The following is a 26,813-nucleotide window of genomic DNA, read 5'->3' as shown; positions in this document are numbered from 1 at the left end:
CTGCTGCCTGTACATTCATGGTGAGGGATATTAATACTCATAACACTACTTTCCCATGTCTATCAGTTAACTGTAACACCTTCAGAAACTATTATGGTTAGAATATCTCCAATGTATCACAAACTAAATTTAAATATCTAAATATGTCTTTATGTCAGAAATTATGGAGAGAACTTCTTCACCACTAACGTGAGTGCTGAAAGCAATTGGAACTTCCTTCACAAGCTGTAACTATGCCAATTTTCCACAGTTAGAACTTGATGTTAACATTAATGAACCAGGACTGGGCTTCAAAGCAATGCTTATGTTTTTGTAACCCAGATGCACTTTAAAAAAAAGAGAGAAAAGGGAAAATATTGTGACACTAGACATCAAACAAATTTAGATAATAAATAATTCTGAACAGATAGAAATTTAAATATTGCTTTTTACAACATATATTTGTGTTGATTTACTATTGATAATTGGAATTATTAAGAGCATAACTATCCTAAATAGGGCTTTTCAGAAAAAAAAAAAATCACAGAATGTACTGTTCATGGAACACACAACTGTTGAATAAAATGAACTATCAGATACCTACTAAAACATTATGTGGCTATAACATAATATTTTGTCTTTGACTATCAAATTTCGATTTGTCTCTTAGCAACGTGATGCAGATTTTTTGTTTAAAACAAAGCACAGAAATTGGTTGCATGCTTTGTCTTACACAATTTGTGAGCTTTAACTCCTTTGTTAAATATTCCATTTATTTTGGTCATAATCCCAAAAGAAACAATTTGTTCAAACTGTTCAGCCAAACACAATGTCCTTTGGCAAAGCACCATGGTCCTCCATAAAGCCAATTCTCTAGAGATAATTGTTTGCACATATCTGTAGTCCAACATCTAAAACAACATACTGATTTTGAAATACTGGCAAATAGAGGACCCACTACATCCTCCTTCAGAGACCCTGAAGTTCACCTTCTGTAACCAGCAATGCCTGACAATACACAGAATCAGGTGAACCCCTCTGGGCTTAAATAAAGACAAAAAAAAAAAAAAAAGGTTTGGCAAAAGATAGTACTTCTCCCCCCATATTAATTTTAAGGCTCATCCCCAGTCAGTATTTAGCACAGTTAGTTACACTGTGTTACAATCATTCATGTGTTGCAGTCTTACAAAGTGTGGTGAACCCAAGATGAACATCCTATTCTAACCATATATTCATTCTATCCCCATTAATATCTGCTGACTTCTGTTGCACTGTATGTCATCCACAGAAGATGTAAGTATCCCGAGATGCTTCCCAAAAGCATAATTGGTCTGTGTAACCACCATTTGGTAGATATACTATTAATTGCCTAATTAAAAAAAAATACTAAAATACTTTAACACTGTTTTAAAACAGAGCACAACTGTTACATTGTTGGATCAAAATGACCTTCCCTGCATTAACAGTTTTATTAAGGTATTGAAAAAGCTGAGTATAATGTGTGAAGGAAAAAAAAATTCTTTCAATGATTTCAATTCACAGCAGCTTATTCTGGATTGTAGAGATCTTGGATTATTGTGTTTATTTACTACAATAAATGGTTGTTGCAGAACTGCTCACGGATGTGCAGTCCCTCGCAAGCGTGGCCTTGTGCTAAAAGCCTGAAGCCTCCAGAAGGGGTATTTTTTCCCACCTGTACTGTATCCTAAAGCTATAAAAACCCCCAAGACCAACCACCACAGCCGTCCTTCTGCACTTCTGAAACCCAGTATCGCTAATATGGTTATCTGGAGGGGGAATTATTCACAGGGTGGTTTCTCCGCTGGTGTTGCTCAGGAGGACAGGAAGGCTGGCTAATCCTCCTCTGCCGCCCATCCCCGGGGGCCCTCGCCTGGCCCTGATCCTGGCCCTGAACCTGGCCCTGCTGCATTCCCCGGCCCAGTAACTGCACATCAAACAAGCTTGTCAGGGCCGGAAGAAGCTCGCTGTAGCTGGCCGTACAAACACAAAGCTCTGTTGATCTCAAATACGCGTTTCAGCTAATTGCCTTTCCTGTGTGAGCTTCGGGATGAAAGCAGCCAGTGCAGCAGCATCTGCCAGGAGCCAGGCATGGACAGGAACAGCCTTTAGGAAAGGAGGGAAAAGGAAGAGCCCAGCAGCTCCTGCCACCCTTGCTGCATCCTCCCCCTCCCTTCCCCGTTTCCTCACATGAAATACTGGACAGAATATTTTACTGATTTGTTAAAGAATGTCAAAAGGCTCTTCCCCCTTCCTTGCTGAAGATACAGACTTACAGTTTTGCAATATATTTCAGTATCTTTTAAATAAACACCGACTTAGTGTTAATAAGCAGCTCACTATACTGTTTTCCTGTAACTGATCTTTATAGGGCAATTCTGTTTAAGGAAATGCCTTCAGTCTCGTTGGAAGAATTTTATAAAATTCATTAGAAGACAGTAAAAGAGGCATAAGCTAGGGCATGTTTTTTTGCTGGTTTCTGGAAGTATAAATGTGTCTTAAACTGGTGTCTCCTTCCAGCTTTTTCCCTTTACTGGGATACCTATCTGTTTTACAGTCTCCATACTCTCTCCATTTCTCATAATAAAATTTGTTACTATGACAAAAAAATTCCACTAAAAAGTAGAAACTGTTCTAGTTATTCAATTGTTCCATTACCCAGCCATCAAGATTTAAGTTTCAATATATTTTTGGAAGTACGGAACAAAGATAACTTGGGTACATTTTTAGACATAATGTATTTACTTTTGCATTTTTTAAACAGTCTATTTGACATTACAAGAAACCTTTGACAAACCATAGCCAGAAGGTAAGCAGCAACAAATTGATCTTTATCTATAAATATGGAGACAATTGGGTTTTGCACTGAAACCTCTGTTCATATTTATTTCAGATAGGGAGGAACAGAACAAGAAAAAGAATGTGGCTAAATTGACTCACTGACAGTTCAGCTGAGCCTGTTTAAATCAATGTAATTATCAATTTAGATATGATTCTACTATCAAAATCTGGCCATTACTTAAAACAGCAAAAATAAAAAGAAGTTTTAGGGATTTGGAAGTCAAATGATAGACTATAGGCATCATCAGGTTTGAACTGGTCTCTAAAGAATTAAAACTTAAATAATTGATACTATCTCTGTATACAAGAGAAGTATCTAGCTGTAAGATAGAAACCAGTCATTTTAATATTTTAAAAAAAAATATTTGAGTGTTACTTAAGCAAGGGAGATTAAAAACACAAGTGTCAGCCAGAATCTGAAACACAGTATTTTGTTGGAACTAAAATGAGAAACTGAGTGGAACATGCAAACAACACCTCTTCAGTAAAAGCAATTTTTAAAAAATAGATTTTAAAAAAATATAAAACCCTAACAGTATAGTTCAAGTTTAAGGAGACGATCTGGTTAATTTTTAATCTCATCTTAATCTCATTTTTAAAGCAACTATACTCATTATTCCTGTACTTTGTGTGTGAATCCTTCTGTGTCTCAAAAAAGTCAATTTAAACATCTGACAAAAGGCAGCAGAGATCTTCAAGAGATTTGCTGCTGTAACTGCTCTGTACAATACCTGGCTCAAGAGCTGCACAGAGTCAGTGAAGCTTTTGACCAACCCTGAAGCATGAGGACCAGCATCACACCAGGTTCACGGAGCAGCCAGCCGGGGCAGTCAGCACGCGTGGTCTAGAGCGTTGGCCCACAGTAGCCACAGAGCGGAAGGTCCCCCTGTCTACTCACCAGCAGAAAGGAGGGTGGAGGTCAGAAGTGGAGTTTAAGTACTCCAGTGGGGAAGGTAGAGGGGCTACAAAGGAGGTCCGGGATTGTTAGGATGAATAACAAGATGCCAAGTCAGAGGAAAACATACCATATTCTGTCAGTCACAGAACTCCTTGTTCAAACAAGAAACCAACAGTCTCTATCTCTACCTGCTTAGAACATTTTCAAAGCTATTGAAAATGAAAAAAATAGAAAAAATACTGCTCAGAAATCCCAATATGGAATGAGTTAGGGTAATGTTCAGATTCTGCAGCATGGACCTACACAGAGCAATTGGAATTAGAGGGTCAGCAGGCCTCCAGGGAATCTCTGTTGCTATTTCGTAAATACTTTTAAATCCCTAAAAAGCCATGGTAACCTTGTAATGACCTTACTGAGCCACAGTCCTTGTGACCGCTTTGTAACATTACAATTTTCAAATTGCTACCCAATCTTACAGATTTTAAAAACTGTAAAATGCTGCATTTTTAGAGATAGATGTGCATTATGTGTTATTGTGAAGATGAAATAGGGTGTTGTGGTTAATACACAAACCGCGCATCTCAAAGTATAAAGAGGAATTCAGGAGAGGCAAGACTGCTCACTTCTTTTCGGAATTTACTCTGTAATCTTTGGCAAATCACTTAATCTTTCTATGCCTTCATTCCCCATATATAAAACAGAGCAATGAGTTCTGTAAAGACAAAAGCTTTCACATGTGTCCTCTTTTTAAAAGACTAGTTAGTTAAAACCATTTCTTGCAAATATTAAGGAAAAGGTCAATTTTGCTATCCAAAACAAAATTTCCCCAAATATTACCATTCAATACATCTGTTAAGCAGTTTGGTTCTTTATATAAGAACTGATCATACTGAGTCCACAACTTTACCTTTTTTAAAATTGGCCTTATAAATTTACTAGCACTCTATAAAAAGTTCAGTAAGTTTCTTACTACTTTATCCTGACAGAAGCGACAAGAATCACAGACATAATGCTCATAACCCTATCTGAGACTACAGCTTTGGTCACTTTTCAAGCAACTTTTGAGCCAGCTATGAAGGATTCATGTTTCACTGTCATACATTCCATATGTATGACAAATGACAACAACTACATGTATGTAATCTAGGCAAAGATAGAAGTCCTGTGGCAAACACGGTGGCTATATTACGCATTATGTTCTTGTGACTTTGATCCTTTTTCAGGTATTAAGATATACTTAATCAAATCAGATTATTGATTCCAACTTCGCCATTAAATCAGTGGAAGAAGCTGGGAGACCTCACAAAAAGGTACGATCGCCAACAGACGATGAGCCAGCCTTACTATGTAGTGACAATCCGTCACACATCGATACGAGTTTGGATTCTGAACTGAAGCCTGAGCTGTTGAATCAGAGCGTCTGGAAAACTGGCAAAGGCGTAGCACTGCTCTCCCAAAGAGGGTGTGGGGCACAGCGAAAGGACTCTTGGCATTGTTCTCAGGGGAATATTTTGGCTCATGCAAGGACTGGCTCCAACAAGTTCTGAAGGAAGCTATGCTCAGGCCTCCTCTGCAGGGGAACATATTTTACAACACAGGCCCTTTGATGGGACGCTGGGTAGGAGTTCAAAAGGCGCCTGAGATAGCTGTATACCTAACTGAAGATGAATGGGGAATGCACGACTACATCTCTGTATATGAAAAGAATAAACGGAAGTAGCTAACATGAGAAAGAACATGGAGAAAATTTATGTGAATTTCTGTATGATCCTATCTTTTTCTTAGAAAATGAGAAAAAAATTCTTGCATGTTCAAGTACCTTTATTTTCTCAATAGACAGTATTTGAGCTGATAACCTCTAAGCTGTGAGCTTGAAAAAGTAATTTCATATTAAAAGAGAGCTTTTACAACTCTGACATTAACATCACAAAACTCAGATCACGAATTACATTTGCTTTATTTAATTTAATATTACATGCATTTTAGACACTGATTCATATTGTTTATTTGCACAAGTAGTGATTCTCAGTGTACAAGTAATTAACCATTGCTGTTACAGTGAAATTCAGTAGCATGCACTGCACACACTCATGTGCAAAGTTATTGTTTTCAGTTAGAAAATTTTAAGGTCACGATTTCCAAATTAATATTATACATACAGTTTAATTTTGGTTTTATGCAGACATTGCATAGTTGATGATTAGCTTCTCAAGAAAGACTGGAATTGTGGTATTAGTATTGTTGAAGCAGATCAAGTGACGGTAGCAAACAAGAAGATTTGAAGAAGAGGCATAACTTTCAGGGTTGAAAGGTCAGCAAGTACAGCCTGGGATAAAAAACAAAAAGGCTTGTTAAACTTGACATTTGAATCATATTTCTTTAAAGCAAGTCAAGAAATCAGAAAAAGACTCAAATGCTGACTACAATACTAACAATAATTAGATTCAGACCTGGCTAGAAACAAATTATGCTGTTCTATGAATTATACAATAAGGCAGTATTGTATAATTCATTCTAACATTTCAAAGAAAAAGCATATGTTTACGTATATAAACCAAGTAACTTTGTTTTAGCCTTTAGCCTTACTTCAAATATACATGGCATCATGGGTGAATAAGGGGTCTAACATTTCAACTTGCTTCTAAAAATAATTGGGAATTAAGAATCCTTATCCTGTGGCTTGGCTAGTACTTGTGAAGTAAGTCCAATGTAATGACTCAAATAGTCAATGTCTTCTTATGAAAGTATGTTTAAAAAAAAAAAAAAAAAGAGTCATCACAAGCTCTCAAAGTTTGAAAAAATACATCACAAGATTTTTGAAAAAAATCTATTTTAACAAATTACTAGAGATAAACAACAATAATCATCTTAATGACTTAATTTTCTTCATTTCCCATGACAGTACTCACAGTGAAATTTCAGATTCAATATTGACAGAAGTAATCTTGTAAAATCTTTGTAATATCAAAAAGCACAGAAGCAACTACATTAAAACATACTGAGAAAAAAAAGTACAAACCTCTACGATATTGTAAAAACAACATATCCCACAAAGATGATTTATATGTTAAATCTAATTGTACAAAGTAATTTGATAACACTGCATTTTTGTAGCAAACATACTCTTTTACTCTAGAAAAGCAGTATTATGTACTGCATGTTCATGATTTCCTTAGTTTTTTTATCTAAGGTAAGAATTTAGACAGAAAGATTTGCACTATGTACCACGTGCCATGTGAAGCTTAAGTTACTCTTGTTGGCAAAGCATCAGAAACTATTTCAATCTCCTCTGAAACTTATCCTTACTTCAGCTGCAGCCAGTGATGTCACCTCCATCAGGTTGACTGCTCGGAAAGCAAACACAGCAGCTGCCAGGACTGAAAGAAAATGACCAATATTTAAGTTGCTGACCTGTTAATTAGTGGTTAGAATTAATCTTGAGATAAAATACCAATTCTCACTCCCTTAGAGTGGTTCTTTTGATTCTAACTAATAATATACAATGGATGGCTGTGTTTGAGTTTTTTTGGCCGCTCTTTAAAACGGGTAAGAAAAACACAACATTCGTTCAGAAAAGTCTGAGTGAAAATGCCTGAGTTGATTAGCTTTTAATTAAGAGAGACAAGGTGATTTAAAATTAGTTCATTTCTAAGCCAATAATTTTAATTTATTTAAATAACAATATTTCAGTTGTGAATATTGTATAACATTTTTTAAATGTTTATTTTGTACTATCTTATATATCTCTCCAGATAGCTGTCTTATACATACAAATGGAACCAAAACCTTTTCTCTTCTATTCACCTACTTTGTATTTAAAAACTGACCCAACTGAAGACACGTCTTCTTTAGAACCCCCATCTTAAACCTTGCATAAATCTTAGGACATTACTTCCTTTATAAAAATAAGTACAAAACTTTCAAAGTCTCTTAAGAAAGATGGGACTTTGAAAGAAGAAATCCAGCAAAATCAGGAGAACTCTCAGGGGCTGTAAGTGCTGAAGAAGTACTTGTCATAAATAACATGGATCTTGTATTTTGTGAAAGACATGAAGTCATTTATTGTTACCACTGAAGCTGGGAGAACATTCTATGTTCTGTTCAGAGAGCGCTTAGTATTTTTGGAGTGCAATCATAAAAAAGAAAATTACTTTGCATATTTTTGTTAGAGATGCAGTATTTATGCAATTTTATACTCTTTGACGTGTATGTAGTCTGCTTTCAGCATTCAAAGAGACTATTTTCTTCTTGTCGCAAAATACACTGAAGCTAACATCCGCCATTGAAGCCTTACATCCACCTGGACTTAACACGTTTTGTAAAAACAGTTCTATTACCAGCAAGAATTTCTAGAGAGTTGTATCCCAGGATTCTGTCCCACAGAAGCAAGAGCTGATCTGTAGCTAAATAACCAGAAAATGCTCGTACCATCCATTTAAATGAAATTCGTAGCCTGCAAACAAGTGATAAACAACAGCTATTATATTTCTGTCTCCGTAATGATCAGACAGATCCTCCATAAATTAAAAATATTTCATTGTTCTTCTCCATTTCTCCTCCAGGAAGAACAGCTGTTTTCTCTTGCTGCATTAACAATCAATATTTTCCTTTGCAATAGCCAACAGAAAATTATTTAGCATCTCATTTGACAAAGTACTAATATCATTAAAATATTCTGACCAAACAAGCACATTAGAGGGATCCTCAGCTATTATCATCCTTTCTGCTATTACGATGGATACTAATTATACCAGCAAGATTTTCAGATTCTATTGCACTTGGTGCCATGAGTACACTATAGAAAGCCTCTTGCTCTCTCTCCCCTTCCAGTAGGTTCTGCTGTAACTAACATATCTGTGTCTTCTGTCCCCTAGGATATAAATCACTTAGTTCCATCAGATCTGACATGAATAACTGAAACTTAGCAGAATAATGCAGCATTTCTCATAACACAATTCTCCTCTCTTTTTACAGAGCATACAGAAGAAATGCACAAAGTACATATATGCAGGTTAGACAAATGACTCCAACTGACTTTCACGGAAAAATGGCACACTGATGTTTGCACTTTTGAATAGTTTCCCATCTCTTTTAAATTAAAATAGTACACAACAGCATTTTCAGAACAATGAATCTGCAACATTTGCAGCAAGGCAGAAAGAAGTACTTACGGCTGAGCACCAATTTCTCGAAGGTGATAGAAGAGCTGGGGCAGATGGGTTTGTAGAAGAGTCTCAAACAGCAAACACAATGATACAATGCCCTAATGAAACAAGATCATATCCTGAATACTAACACTCATCCTGTCAAATCTGAGAAAATAGTATCAGCATGTAAGTATGCATGAATTTTTAATTCAAGCAATAAAACACTATTAATGACATAATGTCAGGTAAGCAGGGCACAAGCAGCTCTAATGTCTTGTCACTAAAGCCTTGCTCCTACAATTCTATGTACATATTAGCAACATAATAGGTTGTGATAGTCCCTGTCAGCTCTAAGTTACTTATGGTACTCATATGTCAGCATCTAAGTATTTAGTGGGTTATTATAATATGACCTACTTGAAATATTTCCACTTTGATGAAATCGACCTCAGTTGCACTAAAAAACAGAGCATGTGAGAAATAGTATCTCTCTGATAACTAAAACCAAGCAGCAATGGGGATAGCTACAAAAAAGTTAAATGTAAACACATTTAAAAATTTCTTCTAAAAATTACCATGAAAATGAATAGATTCCTGTCTGACCATTCCCTGCTATTAATGACAGAAAACACAATGCACAGCCTTGAAATGGTATAATCAAAGAATGGATTTTCTTTTCACCAGGAAAAGTTTACAAAACGTAATATAACTATTCAGCACTTTTTGAAGGAATAAAAAAAAATATTTACTATGTTTTATTCTTCAGAAATAGAACATAAGCCAATTTCTACAATTGTCTTACATTCAAGACAGTTGGTCCTGGTCATAAACATAACCAAATTATTTACGTTCATCTAGTAGTGCTAAAAATCATGTGCTGTCACACAGATACTTGAGTTAAAGAAACAGACATTAACTTGATATCACTGAAACAATGTCTGTATATATATGACTATTTTAGTCCCTCTACGCCACAAATACTTAAGTGTGTACTTGCATGTCATTAATTAAAATGAAAGTGAGTATGCATTTATGTGACTTTTTGAACTGAGAAACCTATTACATAGAAGACTTGACTCTCAAAAAAACCCCCACACCCTCATAAAATGAGACCTGTATTACTTTAAAGTACATGATATTCTATAGCAAAGACTAACATTGATGTAGAAAACAAAAATACCCAAACTGGAGCTACCTAATCATTTTTCCAAGCTTGCCTGATATATTTTATTATATTTAAAAGGATATATTTCAATTGCATAGAAAATCATGCCACTGGATATTACTGTTCCATAGCAAACAATATAAAGTGAGTGGGTTTTAATTCCTAATGAACTTACAGAGGGATGAGAAGAGATGGAATGGAGTCTGAAGAAAAAACGCACATACATCTCACGGAATATCTGATACAATTTGGAAGGTTCATGGTACAGAAAACAAAGTGGAGCAACTGAAAGGATAAAAGAATTATAATTGACTCAACACTGTAAACTGCTAAAAGAGTTCAATGGTTAAGTGCATGAAGTATGAAGAAAAAACAAGTAATTTATAATAGTAGCACAATTTACAAAAACAATACTAACCCAATTATTTAGAAAGAAGTATTTTATAATAGTCTACCTTTCGATGCAAAAAGTTAAGAAAGGGAGTACAATATATTCTAGGTAATAGTTCTATGTATTTCAAGAATCTAAACTAATTAGAGCCTGCTTACTGCAGTGCTGCCTTCCAAAGCATAAAAAACACGTTCTAAGGATAGCTTCTCTGGGTGCAGGGCAACGATATATTGAACAGCACACATTTTTGATTCAACCATCTGTAACTTCCAATGTGCCCTTGGGCTAGTGACCATCTCCAAAGTGGTTCCCCATTTTTAAGACCAGAATACACTTACTGCTTGAAGATGGGTGTTGTGAAAACAAAAATATTTTTAAAAATATTTTGGTTGCCACAGTAACATCACATAAGTATGACAGACTGATAGAGACCTGTTTATTTCTTATAAGATCAGAAAACCGTGGACATTTGCTTATTTACCGTTTAGAAGTCTTTTAGTATACCTGATTCAAAGTAAGAGTTGGCTACATTTCTAAAGCAGCAGTTCTCAAACTTTTTTTCAGTCAGTCCTCATCATCTTTTTGGAAGTCTAGCATATAGATAAATCTGTTGTATGTATACGATAGACAAACATTATCAGTTCCCCCTGATTGCTACTCATTCAATGCATGTTTTACAGACAGTTGTTCTATACCCATTTCTGTAAACAACCTTTTTATCTGTCCACTCATCATATCTACTGCTTCGTTTACAGGTGCGTTCATTATGGATGACAGCTTACATTTTAGCACACTCATAGTCTCTATCTCTATATTCACCTTGCCTTCCAGTTTTATTTACAGAAAGCTAGGGATATGGATACCATTTGTCTGCATACATACGTATACATATGCACACAGATATAAGTGTATTTTTATATATATACATGGGTGTATGCATGTCTGAATTCATTTTCATAAATACATATATACATATTTCAGAGAAGGTGGCTTAATAGAAAATAGTGGTGATGAGAGGTGGGGTGCTAAGGTAGGGTGAGATGTTCACAGAAATGTGTATTTACGTAGGGCTAAGAAAAGCCGAGGGTGTTACTAGTGCATATGTTTTTAATGATTGAAGATGAAGGTGGAAGACTTGTCAGCGTACATATGTACATAAAGGCCAGGAGAATAACATAACATAACAGTACCTGACAGCTGGCACCCTACAAGTGTATGCATGCAAACATGCAAAAGTATATAGCATTTACATAAGGCCCCAGGTATTTCCTCCTATAGCAGTACGACATGGAATACACAGGATGCTCTGCTTGGTCCCAGCTACCGTACCCACAGCCTGGAGTTATGCTATTGCGTTTCTGCTACCTTGCTTTTCAGCCTCCCTCCTCCTCACAACCAGCAATATTCTGAGCCCTTGCAAAGAGAAAGGACAGGAGAGAGGGAAGAAGCTCACACCCAGTTTGAGAGATGCTGTTCTTAATGGCAGAGTCAAATCCAAACATTTTGAAAAACAGTTTCACACAGAAAAAAGTGAAAGACTCCTAGTGAGTACCTACAGCACAGTTTGTAACTAAGCTGTTCGTTACTTCAAAGACTTAAGATTCCTACTCAGGTTCAAATTTGCATTTCATATTTAAATCGCTTGATTTTAATGAGCATGTGGTCATTAAACTTTCTTATTAGCAAAACATAGCATTTTAAGTATAATCTTAAAATTTGCTTGCCTTGTGATGCCACAGACACCTTTGATAAATCAAAGTTAGAAAACTGAAAAGCTGTAACAAATAGTCCCACACTGTTGGAGTATCTCTGCACTGGCTGCCTTGTTACGTCTGAGAGCTGAGGAGATTTTTATGTTCTTTTCCTAGGAATCTTTTTGATATTTGAGCTTTCCTTGGTGCGGTAAAGTAGAAACCATTCTATTATTTAATGCTCCTTTAACACCTGTTCTAGGCAAATGGATATAGCAACAGGCCTTTCACATGATTCATGTTTTTAAGAACTCTTTACCACAGGTAAACTGGTCTACTCTGACATGAAACACAAGAAAAGAGCACTCTGTCAACAAACTTTATCCCTCTATTCATATTCATTAAGATGTATACCTCAGCTCTTAGCTCTCAAAGAAGGAACTCCCATATGGTAGTGAGCTGTAATATAAGTAAATAGGAACAGCCTAGAATTTTTAAAATTATGTACAACAGCCTTCAAACACAAAGAAACAGAATACACACAATTTTTAAAGTTGCAGAAAAATACATACAGCTTTAAACTGCAATATGATAAAAAGCAAGCCTGAGGTCTTAAGAGTTTGAGTCACACTTACCATACATAGAAAAGCCATGAAAAGGAATTACACCTACAAAACAAAAATATTTCATTTTTTGTTCTTTTATATTTCTTTTTATCCATGTAAAAAAACGTATTTTACCCCAAGTTTCTAAATTGTATTCTGCCTACTGCAGGAATGAAATATTTCCTTGTTATGGCATCTGCAGTCTTAGATCTCGATCTTGTAAATATTTAAGTGCAGGAACTGTATCACTTGTAGTACGACCAACTACATGCTTATATAGTTCCTCAAAAGCCAAGCAAAGCTCCATTTCCATGAAGTTATTACGCATAAGCTTTGCTGAAATCAGAACTTAATTTCAGATAAATGACAACCCATAAATGTCATGCGCTGACAAGGAGGGAGCAGGAAAAAATGAAGCCAAGACTTCTAGTAATTCTTGTACTCAGATGAAACATTTAGAGGACTTCTCAGTTGTATCATGACAGTTCTCTCCTCCTTTCCAGCTGATCTTAGCTCCTATTCATTGGCAAAAGGTTGTAAGGACAACGTTTCATGGCTACAAAGCTGCAAAGAATTGCGGAAACAAAAATGGAAGAAGGGGTAACAAAAGTATGTGCTACAACTGACACCACTGAAACACAGAAGACATAAAAGACAAGGCCAGAGACACAGATTTAAGAATGGTGACATAAGGCCTTGAATGCAAGAGCAAAGAGCTTGAACTTAAAATACAAATGCAGCACAAAACCAGGGAAAGAATTCAACAGACAGAGATTGAAATGGTCAAAATAAGAGCTGAGAAGAAGAATTTTAATAACTGAAGTAACAACAATGATATTGTCTTAAAATTTAATATAGAGTACTCATGGGTGAATTTTTAAAACTAACACAAATTTTGAAAGGAAAAGACTTCAAGGTGTGGTCTGTTGAGTACCAAAAAGCTGGGGGTCAGACAGTTTCAGCATGTATCATTCAGATCCTCTAAGTGGTGAAACAAGACTAGAATACAAGCTGCTGCACCAGAAGTTGTTTTCCTTCTCCTTCCCACACACATAGACAAACTCCGTATGTGACTACTAACACCAGGCTGAATGTGGTTTTGGAATAGCTTCAGTCCAGCTTACTCCTTTAAATTAATGAATTTTGCAGAATAACAGCAAAACATGATTTGTAATAGAAAAAGAAGCTATGTATTTCAGAAAAAAATCCTGTATCTTTCTAATCTACCACAAGAGGAGGCAATAGTATAATTCTTACCATTTGGAGGATAGAAAACAGCATATTCTTCCATTCCAAGTTTTCCTGTGAATCATCAAACCACAATTAAAATGTGATTAAAGATTGAAGTGTAAAGATTTAAATTTAAAAGGTAGATTCTAAGTTACAATTATAAAAATCATAACTAATTATATTATTGACCATTTGATATTGTCTAAAACAAGCAAGCAATGCAATAGGACAGGTACTGTGTCAGATATAAAACTAAAATGCAGCACCAATAAGGGAGGATGACAAACAGCAAAAAAGAGGAGGAAGATTTCAGCAATGCTATCGCATAGAGATTTTATCTGGATGTGTCTCAGGAGCTCTAAAGGTGTTTGCTAGAGACCTTGAAGACAGTGAAGCTCTATGAGGGGATAAGGTTAAGGGGATAAGTCTGCCATGCTGTGACAGACTGACCTAGGGACAGAAAAGGCATTTAAAAAGATAAAAGAACAGATGAAAAATATTCAAGGCTTCATTAAGCCTGCAACAAAGAGGAAGATGGATGGTATAGCTTTGATATAACAAAAAAAATATTTAAGTAATATGTTGGATACAGAAGATTAATTAAGTCAAGACAACCTGATAGTATAGACTGACCATATAACTTTTTCTCTTCCCAGCAAAATGAACATGTTATATTAGTTAACTATATTTTAACTATAGAACCTAATAACTTAAAATCCACTATTAAAAAGTAACAATTTATTTAGAAATATGGAAGTGTTTTTAAGCATAGTTACAACTAATTAAAAACTGTAATTATTTTAGTTTTAAAATGAGAAACTTTAACTAGAAAATGTAATTACTTATGTGAAAATTTATAGAATATTCAGAGATCGTTTAGATTTCTGTGTATTTTGTTCAGTCTACACAGAAGAATTTAGCACAGGGAACTTTTGTCAGGTTCAATGGAATCTGGACTTAGATATTTTCCTGTAGCATGAATCGATCGAATTAAATTCAAAATTACCCTGGGAAGCTCCTGCCTACTAACCCATGAAAATAAAATCCAGTATTTTCCAGCTACAGAAGCCAGTTCTTTCATTAAACTACAAAATATTTTTTACTTTTCCTTTCAATAGTTTGCTTGCTGTGCAGCAGGGAGCTGTAATCTGGAAGGAGAGTATTTTTAGCATAAAGCACATCTCTTGGAAAATTAGCCAAAAATAGGACCTACAAGCCTTTTGGATTTACACTGCACAGGTTCAGCAGAGATTTAGATTTCAGCAACTTCATTCCCCAGATTTGTCTAGGAATAAGTAGAATGTTCCCCATAGCTGTGTTTCTGGACTGCCATGGCTCTGTGCCTGAAGTGAGACCTGGGATCCCACTGCTGTTCTGCTCTCAGGTGAGCCCTTCGGTTGTTTCAAGAAGTAGGTAAAGAAAACCCCCTAATTCAGTTAAAGGGAGAGAAAAGACCTACAAAGCAATAAAGTAGGAAGAAAGAAAAATTAGAAAACAAACATTGCCTCTAGTGACACAAGAAGCAGCAAGAGGAAAACTGTCAGCAGAGGTCCTGTTCAAAAAAAGTGCTCAGTACAGGGATCACATTTGGCTAAAAAAATACACTGGCATGAGGGACCAAGGAGGAAAGTGGGAATGCAGAAGGTAAAGGTACATGGGAAAAAAAAGTGATTGGATGGCTGAATGATTAAAGAAGGAGGACAAAATCAGGAACCTCTGGATAAAGCCAAGGCAGGTGAGGATCCAAGAAGCAAGGAAACGGAGTCCAGAGGTATGGTGTTAGAAGTTGGCAGAGAAGGCAAGTGGACTGAACAAATAAATTTAAGATTGTTAAGGAAAATAAGACTCACATGAGAATTTAAGCCAAAGAACATCAAAAAGTAAGCTAACACTCTGGAAGATGCCATGCTTTGAAAAGAATCAGTGTAAGTCTGCTTGGTAAAGCCCTGCTCTCCCAGACCTTTGAACAGAGCCCAACATGTTATGCTCCGGTCTACAAATATCTGCAGAACTCACTGCTTTGGGAAGATAACATCCTACCACCACTTCCAGTTGCTATATTTATTGAAGTTGCAGAGGACAATGTTGTGTATTTAAATTTCTAGCTCTGGTGAAGACAGATGTCAAGATTTTATCATATTGCCACAGCTGCGTGTTTATTTTGGTAAAACACTGGAGAATTATACACAGAAAACTACAGTAAAAGAACAACATTGCAATTTGGCCTTCATGTTATCAACTTCTAAACTGTCATAATAGAATCTGCATGATGCCAACTGGATACACAAAGTTTTTATTAACATTCTTCTAAATGTAGTCTACTAGGTGTAATGAACATAAAGCAAATTCACATACTGTATTACTGCAGCAGTCAACAAAAATCTATACAATCTTTTTTAAAACAACTCTTTTTACCTCGTATATATGATCTGGGTGGAGTGGCACTACTGTAAGTAAAGTGCTCCAATACAGCTGTATCTCGGGAAAAACAGAGTAATACCTGCAGAAAAGACAGCATCTAAATATCAGCTGACTTACTGGATCAACAAAGCAATGTCAAACAGATTTAAGGACCTGCCTTAATTAGTACCTGTTAGATGCTACTGAAGAGAGCTAATATGGTTGAAAGCTCTTGATCAACTTAATTTACTTTCCTGTTCAAATTTCCAGGCTCGCTTTGAATTTGTTATGATTTTACCTTCACATTCATTTGTTGTCAGTAAAATATCCCCCCCTTCTCCAACCCTCCTCTTTGCCTCTCAGCACAGGTTTATCCCCTTCTGTCCCATCATTAGTGACTGTGCATGCAACTGGCTGCTTTGATGTCTATTAGGTTATTTTTCTGTTCAGTTACTATGACCCCGGGAAGACCTAGTAAGTGAGTAAGGAAATGAAACATTTACATTTTCGCGTGTGTGCAGTTCCAGAAGACTGATCCTTACATTTGTTTTAATTCCTAGGAACTTTAGAGAACACTTGCACAATATTCAGTTCTTTCAAAAAGCACAGATTATAATGTTCACCTTGTATCCATAAATTCTGAAATGTACACTGTATTTTGTAAAACATATTTGTATTTTTTATTGTTTACACAAATGAAGTATCTAGTATTCACAGCAATTGAGTATAAAATTAAATGCTAAAAGCATTCCTAGAAAATAATTAACAATAAAGAATCTCATCCTATATGCGGTTATACTTGAAAATTTTCATGTTTTCATGCAATGAAAGACTGCACTATCAAGAATGTACACAAGAGGGCAGAAGTAAGACAGGCTTCAACTTGCTGCTAACTTTTTTGCATACGTTAAACCCTCTCTCTGCTTGTAGGTTTTAAGAGTTTGGTTTTTTGTTTTAACTGTAGTCAAGGTGTAAAAGGTGGAAATGTTTTAGATTTAGATTTAGTTTTAGATTTAGAAAGGTGTTTCACGACATAATTTACTGTGAATAAAAATGAATGGATTTTACCTTCAACTAATTATTGCAAACATTTTCCAGATACCAGATTTGTCAAAAGGAAACATGCAAAACCGAAACACTGTGACATCTGAACATCATTGTCTTTTTTATTTTTTATGGAAAGCAGGTCATATTTTTAGAGGTTTTCCTCTTTTGAACCTCAAAAATAATTTCTCAAACACCTTTAAAAAAATAGTTTCTTTATCTTGAACAGTTTAAGCTAAATATTATTTTTGCACAATACATAATAATTTTCACAGCTGCCAAAATGTAGCTGACAATAACAATACACAGGCAAACAAAATTCTCTGTATATGTTAACTGAGGTGAAAAAGAAACTAATCTAAAAAGGACATGAATTACGTTCTCTCATAGGGGAAAGAATGTTTCCCCTGTTTTGTTTGAGGTCCCCTTTTTTAGGAATGCAGTGTCCAGTACCACTATCTGGAAGTCTTTAAATTAAGACTATGCATCTTCGTAAGAGACAGACTAGTTCAAACATAAGTAATGACTATACCTAAAAGCTGCCAGGTGAGGTTCTTTGCATGTATTCATTATGCAGGATGTAAGACTAAAGTATTCAAATTGAACCTCTAGCCTGAAATAATTAATTTACAAATGTAATTATGTATTATTTTTCTCATTCACAAAAAAGATAATGCAAAAGAAAACAATGGCACAAGCCCCCTTTTAAGTGCAGAAGTGTTTGGCAAACTATTGGATATTTATAATCAAAACTGAAAAGAAAACAACTGAATTCAACGGACTGAGAAAAAGCAAAAAAACAAAGCCAAAGCTTTTATCAAGAAGAAATGACTATATTAAAAGTAACCGTATTCTATTTCAATAGTTATAAAGAAGTAATAAAACCATGTAAATTTGGGAATGAAGAAAACAAAGATATTAAAGGAAATAAATTACATTATTTCACAGTGTTCCTCCTGAAAAGGACTGCATGCTACTAAAGAGGTACCAATAATCCAACCAAATATCCTCGCTGTTATTTTATGACCAAATTTTCTGTTTTTGATGGATACTTTATCTGTTAAGTCATATACAGTCAAATGCCACACTGCTCAATGACTTGGAAAACTTAAGAGGCAATAACTAGTCATGAAAAAACCCACAAACCCAGTGCAAACAGAAATAATTTATCTGTTTTAAACTAACGTTTTCATTACCTATTTTATTTAGCCAGTATTTAATTCCAGTTATCATATGAAATCAGAGTGACTCATACTGCGAAATTTTTCCAGGGGCCACATAACAAAATCATTCAGCATCAATGCATTTGCAAATTAGGTTGGAAGAGAAAATTATCAAGCAAAATGGATAATGTTCTTCTAGAAAAAGTCTGAAGAATACCACAAAGTACCAAACAAAACTAGAGCAACTAATAATTGGAAGTTTGAGATATTCTGTGCCTCAAAGCCTTGCAGTAAAACTAGGCACTTAATTTTTCAAAGATTTTTGGTGACTCCCCTTCAAATTTCTAAGGATAGTTCAGTCCTTTTTATGATTTTAATTCTGTAATCATTCTTTAATAGATATATATATAAAATGAAAATATTCAACTCTGCTATATATTGAGAATGATGAGCAAAATCTATTTCTAATAGTCTTAAAACAAAAGATCATACTAGTTCATACTCCTTCATAGATTATAATCCTGTGTCCACTGGAACTGTCAGTTAAGGACTAATATGCCTTAAGTAGTCTATATAATGAATGAAGCAGAAAAAAGAATGAGATTTTCACATCTGATGCTGAAGAGATAATGTTACAATAATGAAGATCATCTTTGACCCTTAAATCAAGAAAAAAGTTCTACATGTAAATATTTTAGTGAATAAGTATCAGTGTTTGAGTTGTCATTATGTAGCCACTTTTCAAATTTTAATTCAGAAACAAATTCAGATACAGATCTTAGAATTGGAACTATCTTAAGTAAAAAAGGCTATAATTTTATGAGGTTATAATTTTAAGTATTAACTTTTAAATGCTTATTATGCTAAAATATTATATGTAGACATGATTGAATAATATGCTTAAATAGTAATGCATATTTTTATACCTATATGGACTAAGCAGCATTAAGGACAGTTTCTTGCTTAGTTAAATTACTAGCAATTTTACATATTACCATCAAAGAAGAAATAATTTAGTGTCACATAGCTCTAAAACAAAAAATTAAGCAAGTCTAACCTAACAGATGCAACTAATGAAATTAAAAGCACTGTGGAAATGGTAAGTTTGCTGCATGACATTTATGTTGACACTGCAATCAACTACACATTAGGAAATTCATAAATGTAATGTGCTTCTATTTAAGGGCATTTGACAGGCAGCAATGAAGATAATTCTTTATAAATTAGTTGGGAATACCATTGCTAGAAGCAGCTTTGGAATGGGAGCAATCCTAGAAGTAACTATACATATCACTACCTTATTCAGAATCAATGTCTTCAATTTAAAAATACGTCAATAAATAAGTCTTTTATGCTTACTGCACTAGGTCACTGTAAAGCAATGTGTTGGGTTTTTTTTAAAACTGTATCCCTGAATATACTTGTCAAGTCTTAATTTCTCTGTATGCCACAGCTGTTAATCATTTTATTATTGCAAAGCTGGAAGGGGGAAGAATATGGCTGACTGTGTATTTTCTGGTTTATTGCATTGGAAAGACATTGTGTAGGGTCCTTCAGAGTAGGCTTTTTAGAAGCCTGTCCTGATTAATCTGTTTAAGTGTACAAGATTAATTTACAGGACTGTTATTCAGGAAGGGAAAATACATGTAATGCAGCAAACAGATGCTATCTAGGGTCCCACCATACTCTGCCTACACATGAAACACAAAGGCAGTCCTTACACCAAAGATGATATAAACCCCCAGGAGTATACTTTCTAGCTTTCTAAGAAAAAAAAAAATAGTTACATACCTGATATAAATAATCCTCAAATACAAAATAGTAGTCATCATTGCTTGCTGTCAGCTTTACATCCTGTAATCAAAAAATACAGCAGTTTGAAGCTGAAAGACATCTTTTCAGACTCCCACAGAAGCTAAACTTAACACAGTGGCAGAAGACACTGTTTCACCATTGAACCATGAAAGAGCTGTAGTTAAGCTATATTAACTTGATGATTAAAATGTTCAGAATTGAAACCTGAAATGGAAGCACTCAGACTCTTGTGCTTTCTTCCTTGCAAAACCAGTTATTCCTTCAAATGAAGTTACCATTTCTGTATGACTTAACAGGTCAACTCAAACAAATATCCTACAGGAGAGCCAACACAGGCACACGGAGAGAGGTTATAGTAATAAATTCACACTCATTATTCTTACACTCCTTAAAACTAAACCATCTAACATTTTCTTTGTTAAAAAACCGAGATACTGGTGTGATGAGTATCTAAATCATTTAATCACTGTTTATTGAATCACTTACTTTGTAAATCAGGCTGTCCACTAAAAGGTCGTGCTGAATCACATTTGACTTAAGCTGTTCATAATACAAGATATCCTAAAATTAAAAATATTATCATCAGCAGCCTGAGATACAACTTTAATTTATATTTAAACTAAACAAAGACAATTTTTAACAAAAAAAAAAATCAAGAAAAATCATAAGCATGTATTCAGCTGAAAAACCCACTGCATAATTTATGAAGTATTCTATTACTGTTTATTCTAGCTTAAGCCCTAAGAAATGAGGCAGATATTTGAGACTTTGTAAAATTACTACCCTTTAGATAATTAATAAAATGAGAATGAAGGAACTAATTCAAATCAAAGATCTGTATCTTCCAACCTTTGGGTCTCTAGAGCTAAAACCTCTTCAATGCTCAAAATCATTAGTTTTTTTTTTTATTTGCTACCCTCTAATTTCATGCACATCTCCATTAATAGGTTCTGTCATATCTTCTAGCATTAGTGAGTTGCTGCAAATATTTGATATTAATCTAATATGAATCTCTAAATAGTATAATTTTGTGAAAAGAGTCAACTATAAATATATACAAAAATATTGTGAAGAATACAAAGAACTCAGACCTTTTTTTAAACTCGAATTATTTCCTGAAACTCTATAGAACATATACAAGGATGAACAGATGGGGAAGTATCAGAACAAACACTTCTCTGCTTTTGCTTATTCTACCCCTTTCTTCTTATAATGAGCTTGCAAAGGAAACAAAAAATTAAGTATCGCACAATCATGATGTAATTCCTAAATCCCTAAAAACCTCTCTGTCATTATGCCTACAACTGAACAACAGAATTTCAGACTGAATACCACAGTTTCAACTGGAATTGGAATAACTTTATAAACTAAATCAGCAGTCCCAAAGCTCCTTCCCACTTCACAAAACTATTCCGATTTCAATGTGTATCTACAGGCACCACACAAATGCTTGTACATTCCAAGTTATACATAATATTTATTGACAATTTCTTTGCAAAAGAAGGTAAGTGGAGTAAGAATTTAAAGAACAAATGGGAAGTAAGATGAAATTCTGAGTGGAAGAGAATGGAAAAAAAGTGAAGAGAAGGCTAGGGAACATTGTAACTGTTCTTTCTATCAATCCAAAACTGAGAAGTGGTGAATATTATACACTTAGGAATTATCAGAATTAACACATTATTAGACTGTTAATTGAAATGAAGACAAAGCTGTATTTATTAAGTACTGATAACTACCACAGGGAAATTATTTACATTTTACTTCCTAAGAAATAGAAAGGGGAGGTATAAATAGCACAATATTTCTTTACGAAGGATCAGACACAAGTATTTACTAAATGTAAATTAATTGCAGTATAAACATATCACTCTTTTCTTAAAAGCTACAGAGAACTACTCTAATATTCAAGTCACAATTTTAAAGCATCAATACTAACTAATCTAGCTAAGTGTAACACTGTCAAATTAATAATCTCTAAAGGTTTTTTTTCCACCTCAAATCATTGTACATATTACAACAGGAGCTAATAAAAAAACTCTCTTCTTTTTCATGCTAAGCAGACTGCATAACTCTTTCTGTTGTACACGGAAGTACTCCTGCATAAGAAATGGTAGAATGGTACTAGTTAATGCAACTACTAATCTGTTGAGAAAAGAGATTCTAATAACCTCACGGTTTTCTGTTATCACTTCCTTCTTTTTCATTCTCTAGAACTGCCTTGAACAATTGCGAAAGGCTGTTTGGAAGTGGGAGAATACAGTGGTATGAAGGAAGAGATTAAACTTTTGCTACACACATATAGAGCACACTTTAAATTTATATGCAGAAACAAGTTTTCTTCTTAAGATACTTTCACGTCAGGTCACAGTGGCTCCAAGCCCCAAGTTAACATTATCACTAGTTCAGTGTTTTGCACTATCCTTTTCCTTCCTGAATTAGGAAGCCATTCAATTATATTCTACATCTGCTTACAAGAGTCCATTTCCCTGTTATTATTAAAATTATTGTAAAACCACACCTAAAGAGTAATCACTTAAGTACATGGTCCATTCATCTTAACAGTCAGAATAACTCAGCATTACGTTGAATCGTTGCTGCTTTAACCACACTTAGAACAGACTTAGTGATTTGGCATGCAAGGAATGACTTCATTGAATGTTTGAAGAATACATTTCTGTACAAGAAAAAAAATATTCATAAATGATGTTCTACAGTACTGACATAATGACTTTAGAGTGCTAGTTTCAGTGCAGGTTTGTTTATGGCATCATACAGAACTATGCTTGTTATGTTATTAATTTCTAAAATATTAGCCAGCTTCCTATGCCTTAACTCAACTGCATTATTAATCAAAGTGTAAAGAATCATGTTAATTGCAATTATGTATAAGTTACAGTAGCCAGTGAACAGTATCTTCCACAGAAGAAAACAGAAAACTGCTGAAAGAAATTTAAGTAAGTTTAATCAGAACAGAGTAGTTGCTATTTGCTAATCCAGAATGACATATGCATTTAAAACATTCTGTAAAATTTCTTTTTGTTTTAGCAAAGAACTCAGTAAACTTGGCATTTCCCACCCTTCAGACTTGTGTACCAATATTAAAAAACAAATCTCATTATTAGGCCATAGGGCAAATATTGCCCGAGTTAGAACAGAGATTTGAATCACTTAACCTTAACCAACAGGATGTACAATTTCTGAAACATATATCCTTCACAATTTTCCTCCTTAATTTGTTTTAATTGGTGTTAATATTTCAAGCAGTTAAAAAAGTGGTAAGAACAAGCAACCCGCTGTTTAGGGCACTGTCTAAAAGACAGAACAGCTGGGCTCAGATTCTTCAGCAACTCACAGAAACTGGAAATTCTTTATAATTCAGTTGAATACTTCCCTCTATTATTTTAAGTAAAAAGGGTAAACAGTTTATCACCCTTTTTTTCCCATAAATAATAGTTTCTCCTTTGTTCTTATGAAAACCCCACTAGGCCAACTTGGTCATTTCTCAAAAAAATCAAACACTGCTTGCTGTTGCTGTTATAATTTCAGCATGAACTAAAATTTCAAACACAACTCAAAACTCTACCCTGAAAAAATGAATAGCAAATTCACACTGCAAATATTAGCAGAGTAAAACAGTACTTAAATATTTTAACAGTTAAATAATTCAGTAAAAAGACCAGAAGGCCAAGCTGTCTACCTGAACTAGAATTCACAACAAAAAGTTTGGGAAACAAATCAGAAATTATTAAAAAGGGACTTGCAATGCAAAACCAATCATAACCATTCTAGGAATAATGGTTTTAACTCATTAATTGTCATTCATTTTCTCTTGAATTGTGATTCTTGTGATGCAAAATGAAAACAGGGCTTGGGACTCACTCCCATTTTTTAGGCGCAACTTGTCCATAAGTGGATCTTGCCCGTGCCTCTTAGTAAGACAAGAGGCTTGTAATTCATGCTGTATTAATACATTTATTCCTTTTATCCGAATCATAAGATTGGTCATAGATTTGCTTTCAAGCCACATGACCCTTTTGCTTGGTGATCAGTTTTTCCTCACACAGTGAGAAATGTTTTTAAGAACCTTACTCAGGCTTCAAAAAAGATTCAAGTGTTGTTTTACTATTTTATTGGTTGCATTTCTTCAGCCAGATGAGACAACTGACTACTACCAAGTTTCAGGAGTGTCCAGAAATGTGGTAGGTTTCTTAGCCTAAAATGTTTTAATTTATAAAACCAAAATCTTACCATTTTCATCTGATTCAACCTTTCTTCTCTGTCTGCCAAATCTTAATGTAACCTTGTTTGTAAACTTTTTACTTTTTAATGTGTTGCATTGTTACCTAGACAGTAACTTTTCTCAAAAGATATATACTTTTTTATCCTGCATCTCCAAACATACTCATCTTTCCAAGCTGAAATGAAGTACTTTTCAGGATTGCAGTGCCCAGCCCTCCTGACCTTACAAGGCCACATACCAAAATTTCCATCCAAAAACCCCATACGATAGTATCCACCTGAGAGCATAAGGAAAAAGGAGCTCTGAAAGTAGCTCATTGGCAAGAGAGAACAGTATCTTTCAGCAGTACTCAGCAAAGCTAGTTTAAGCAGCATCTGGTGATTCACCTTCTTTAAAATTAAGGGTTGGATTACTCAGCAACCTCTGTGCAGACACAGCCCACCTGTGGCGTGTCACGAAATCCTTGGCACAGGAGCTGCACTCTCACTGCTGAACTGTAGGCAGCTCATAATTAATTTTTAGGTTACCCTTGTAATTTGATTGTGCTATCTATACTTGCCTCTCAAATCTAATATAAGAAATGGGTGGGTGACGCATTGAACTAGGAATATGAAGAAAGACTGACACTGGGGAGTCTAGAAAGGAGACAGTAAGTTTTGTGGGAATTGGATGAAACCTAAAGAATGGCAACCAGCATTAATTAGGTGAGCTGTACACTTTGGAACAGAAATAACAGAAACAAGTACAAAACAAAAAAGTGAACATATTACATAAAGAGATAATGGACAAAAAAGCTAAAGAAGTCCCTCCTGGCAAATCCTGGAAGATGACCCTAAACTTACTCTCCTTCTACCAGACACCTGCAAAATCTACTGGTAAAGTACATCCTTCTCCAGTCAAAGACGATGACAGTGTGTTACTGCTACTGGCTTCTCTGCTATTTAAATGGTGCAGCTACTGATCCTAATCTAAATAACCCTACTGGTAAGACAAAGAGTTACATCATGCTCCATTATGAATTTACCACCTCACCTATTTGTTACATTTTTTAAACCTAGGAAATTATATTCAGTAAAAGCCATAGTAAAACAAAGCATTAATAATTTCTGCATGCTGGAATTTTCAGAATTAAGATTGATTTTCAACCCATTAACTTCAAAAAATTAGAGGAAAAAAGCATATAAAATAACGAACAATTTTGTTTTTTAAGCACTGCTTGAATAGCATGCAGTGAATAAACAATTGGGTAACACACTGAACAGAAGGAAAAAACCAGATTCTCAGTAAGTGTGTGCCATCCATTTTGTACAATCAATGAGGCAGACATCCCACAGGAAAAACTGTCCTTGTCTGACTCAAGATCATACATCAAAATATATATATACAGCAAACTGGACTGTTTGCAGAGACAATACTAACTGTGACACTGTTCAGCTTTTAAATGTTTGACTTTGCAACCTTAAAAATGCTCTTCTAACACAGTTTCTCTAAAATGTACCATTACAAATGAACACTAATAAACAATTCATTGCCAGGAAATGTGTTTACGCATTTCTAAATAATCCTGCATACAGATCTTACAGTTTATCATTTTTACGATTACAACGCTAGATTGCTAGTATCATCCCTTGCTTGGCAGTGTATCAGCTTAATCCAGAGGCTAAGCTTTACTGAATAAAATTTTCCAAACAATATTGGATGCTAACACACACAATGCTGCCCATACCAAATCCGCATGATGTTATACATTAAAGAAAGGAAATTCATGGTCTGAGTTACAGATTCATACAGCTATAAACATAATAAGAGTCTAAACTGCAGATCAGAAATATTACAGCAAGAAATCTCTGCAACCACACAATTCAACTTCAGCAGAGAAACAGTAAAGGAAAGATGTGTTAGGTAAACCTGTAAAGTCTATATGAAATACAGCAGATCATAAAACAGCTACATGTATCTGAAAACTGTTTTGCTGTACTTTATAAAAAATAAAGCAGTATATTCAGTATATGCAAGAAAAACGTCTCAAGGTGTTAGCGTTACCTAACAGTAAATTGAGTTAATATCCTCACAGCAGAGACTAACCTTTTGAGACCATCTGAAATAGTCACACTTCATACATAGTATAAACACATATTAAAAACAACTATAAACTAGCATTAACTTTTAAAGGGTCTGTCAGTGTG

General features: G+C 34.8%; 1 protein-coding gene across 1 annotated transcript in view; it reads right to left on the bottom strand.

Moving 5' to 3' along the window:
* Positions 1 to 5,674: 5,674 nt before the first annotated feature.
* Positions 5,675 to 26,813, bottom strand: part of TBC1D19 (TBC1 domain family member 19) — a 55,451-nt gene continuing 34,312 nt past the window's right edge. The window contains exons 12-21 of the mRNA XM_074822301.1: positions 20,874 to 20,948; positions 20,364 to 20,426; positions 16,381 to 16,465; positions 13,993 to 14,037; positions 12,766 to 12,798; positions 10,224 to 10,333; positions 8,908 to 8,999; positions 8,074 to 8,189; positions 7,043 to 7,113; positions 5,675 to 6,062 (exon numbers count right to left, since the gene is read on the bottom strand). Coding sequence (XP_074678402.1) covers positions 5,988 to 6,062; positions 7,043 to 7,113; positions 8,074 to 8,189; positions 8,908 to 8,999; positions 10,224 to 10,333; positions 12,766 to 12,798; positions 13,993 to 14,037; positions 16,381 to 16,465; positions 20,364 to 20,426; positions 20,874 to 20,948 — 765 coding nt within the window. The 3' untranslated portion in view covers positions 5,675 to 5,987. The remainder of the gene's footprint in view (positions 6,063 to 7,042; positions 7,114 to 8,073; positions 8,190 to 8,907; positions 9,000 to 10,223; positions 10,334 to 12,765; positions 12,799 to 13,992; positions 14,038 to 16,380; positions 16,466 to 20,363; positions 20,427 to 20,873; positions 20,949 to 26,813) is intronic.

This window comes from Strix aluco, chromosome 4 (genome assembly GCF_031877795.1).
Source record: "Strix aluco isolate bStrAlu1 chromosome 4, bStrAlu1.hap1, whole genome shotgun sequence".
Classification (NCBI taxonomy): Eukaryota; Metazoa; Chordata; class Aves; order Strigiformes; family Strigidae; genus Strix; species Strix aluco.
The sequence above is the reverse complement of the archived record's forward strand: the minus strand, read 5'-3'. Positions and strand labels throughout refer to the sequence as shown.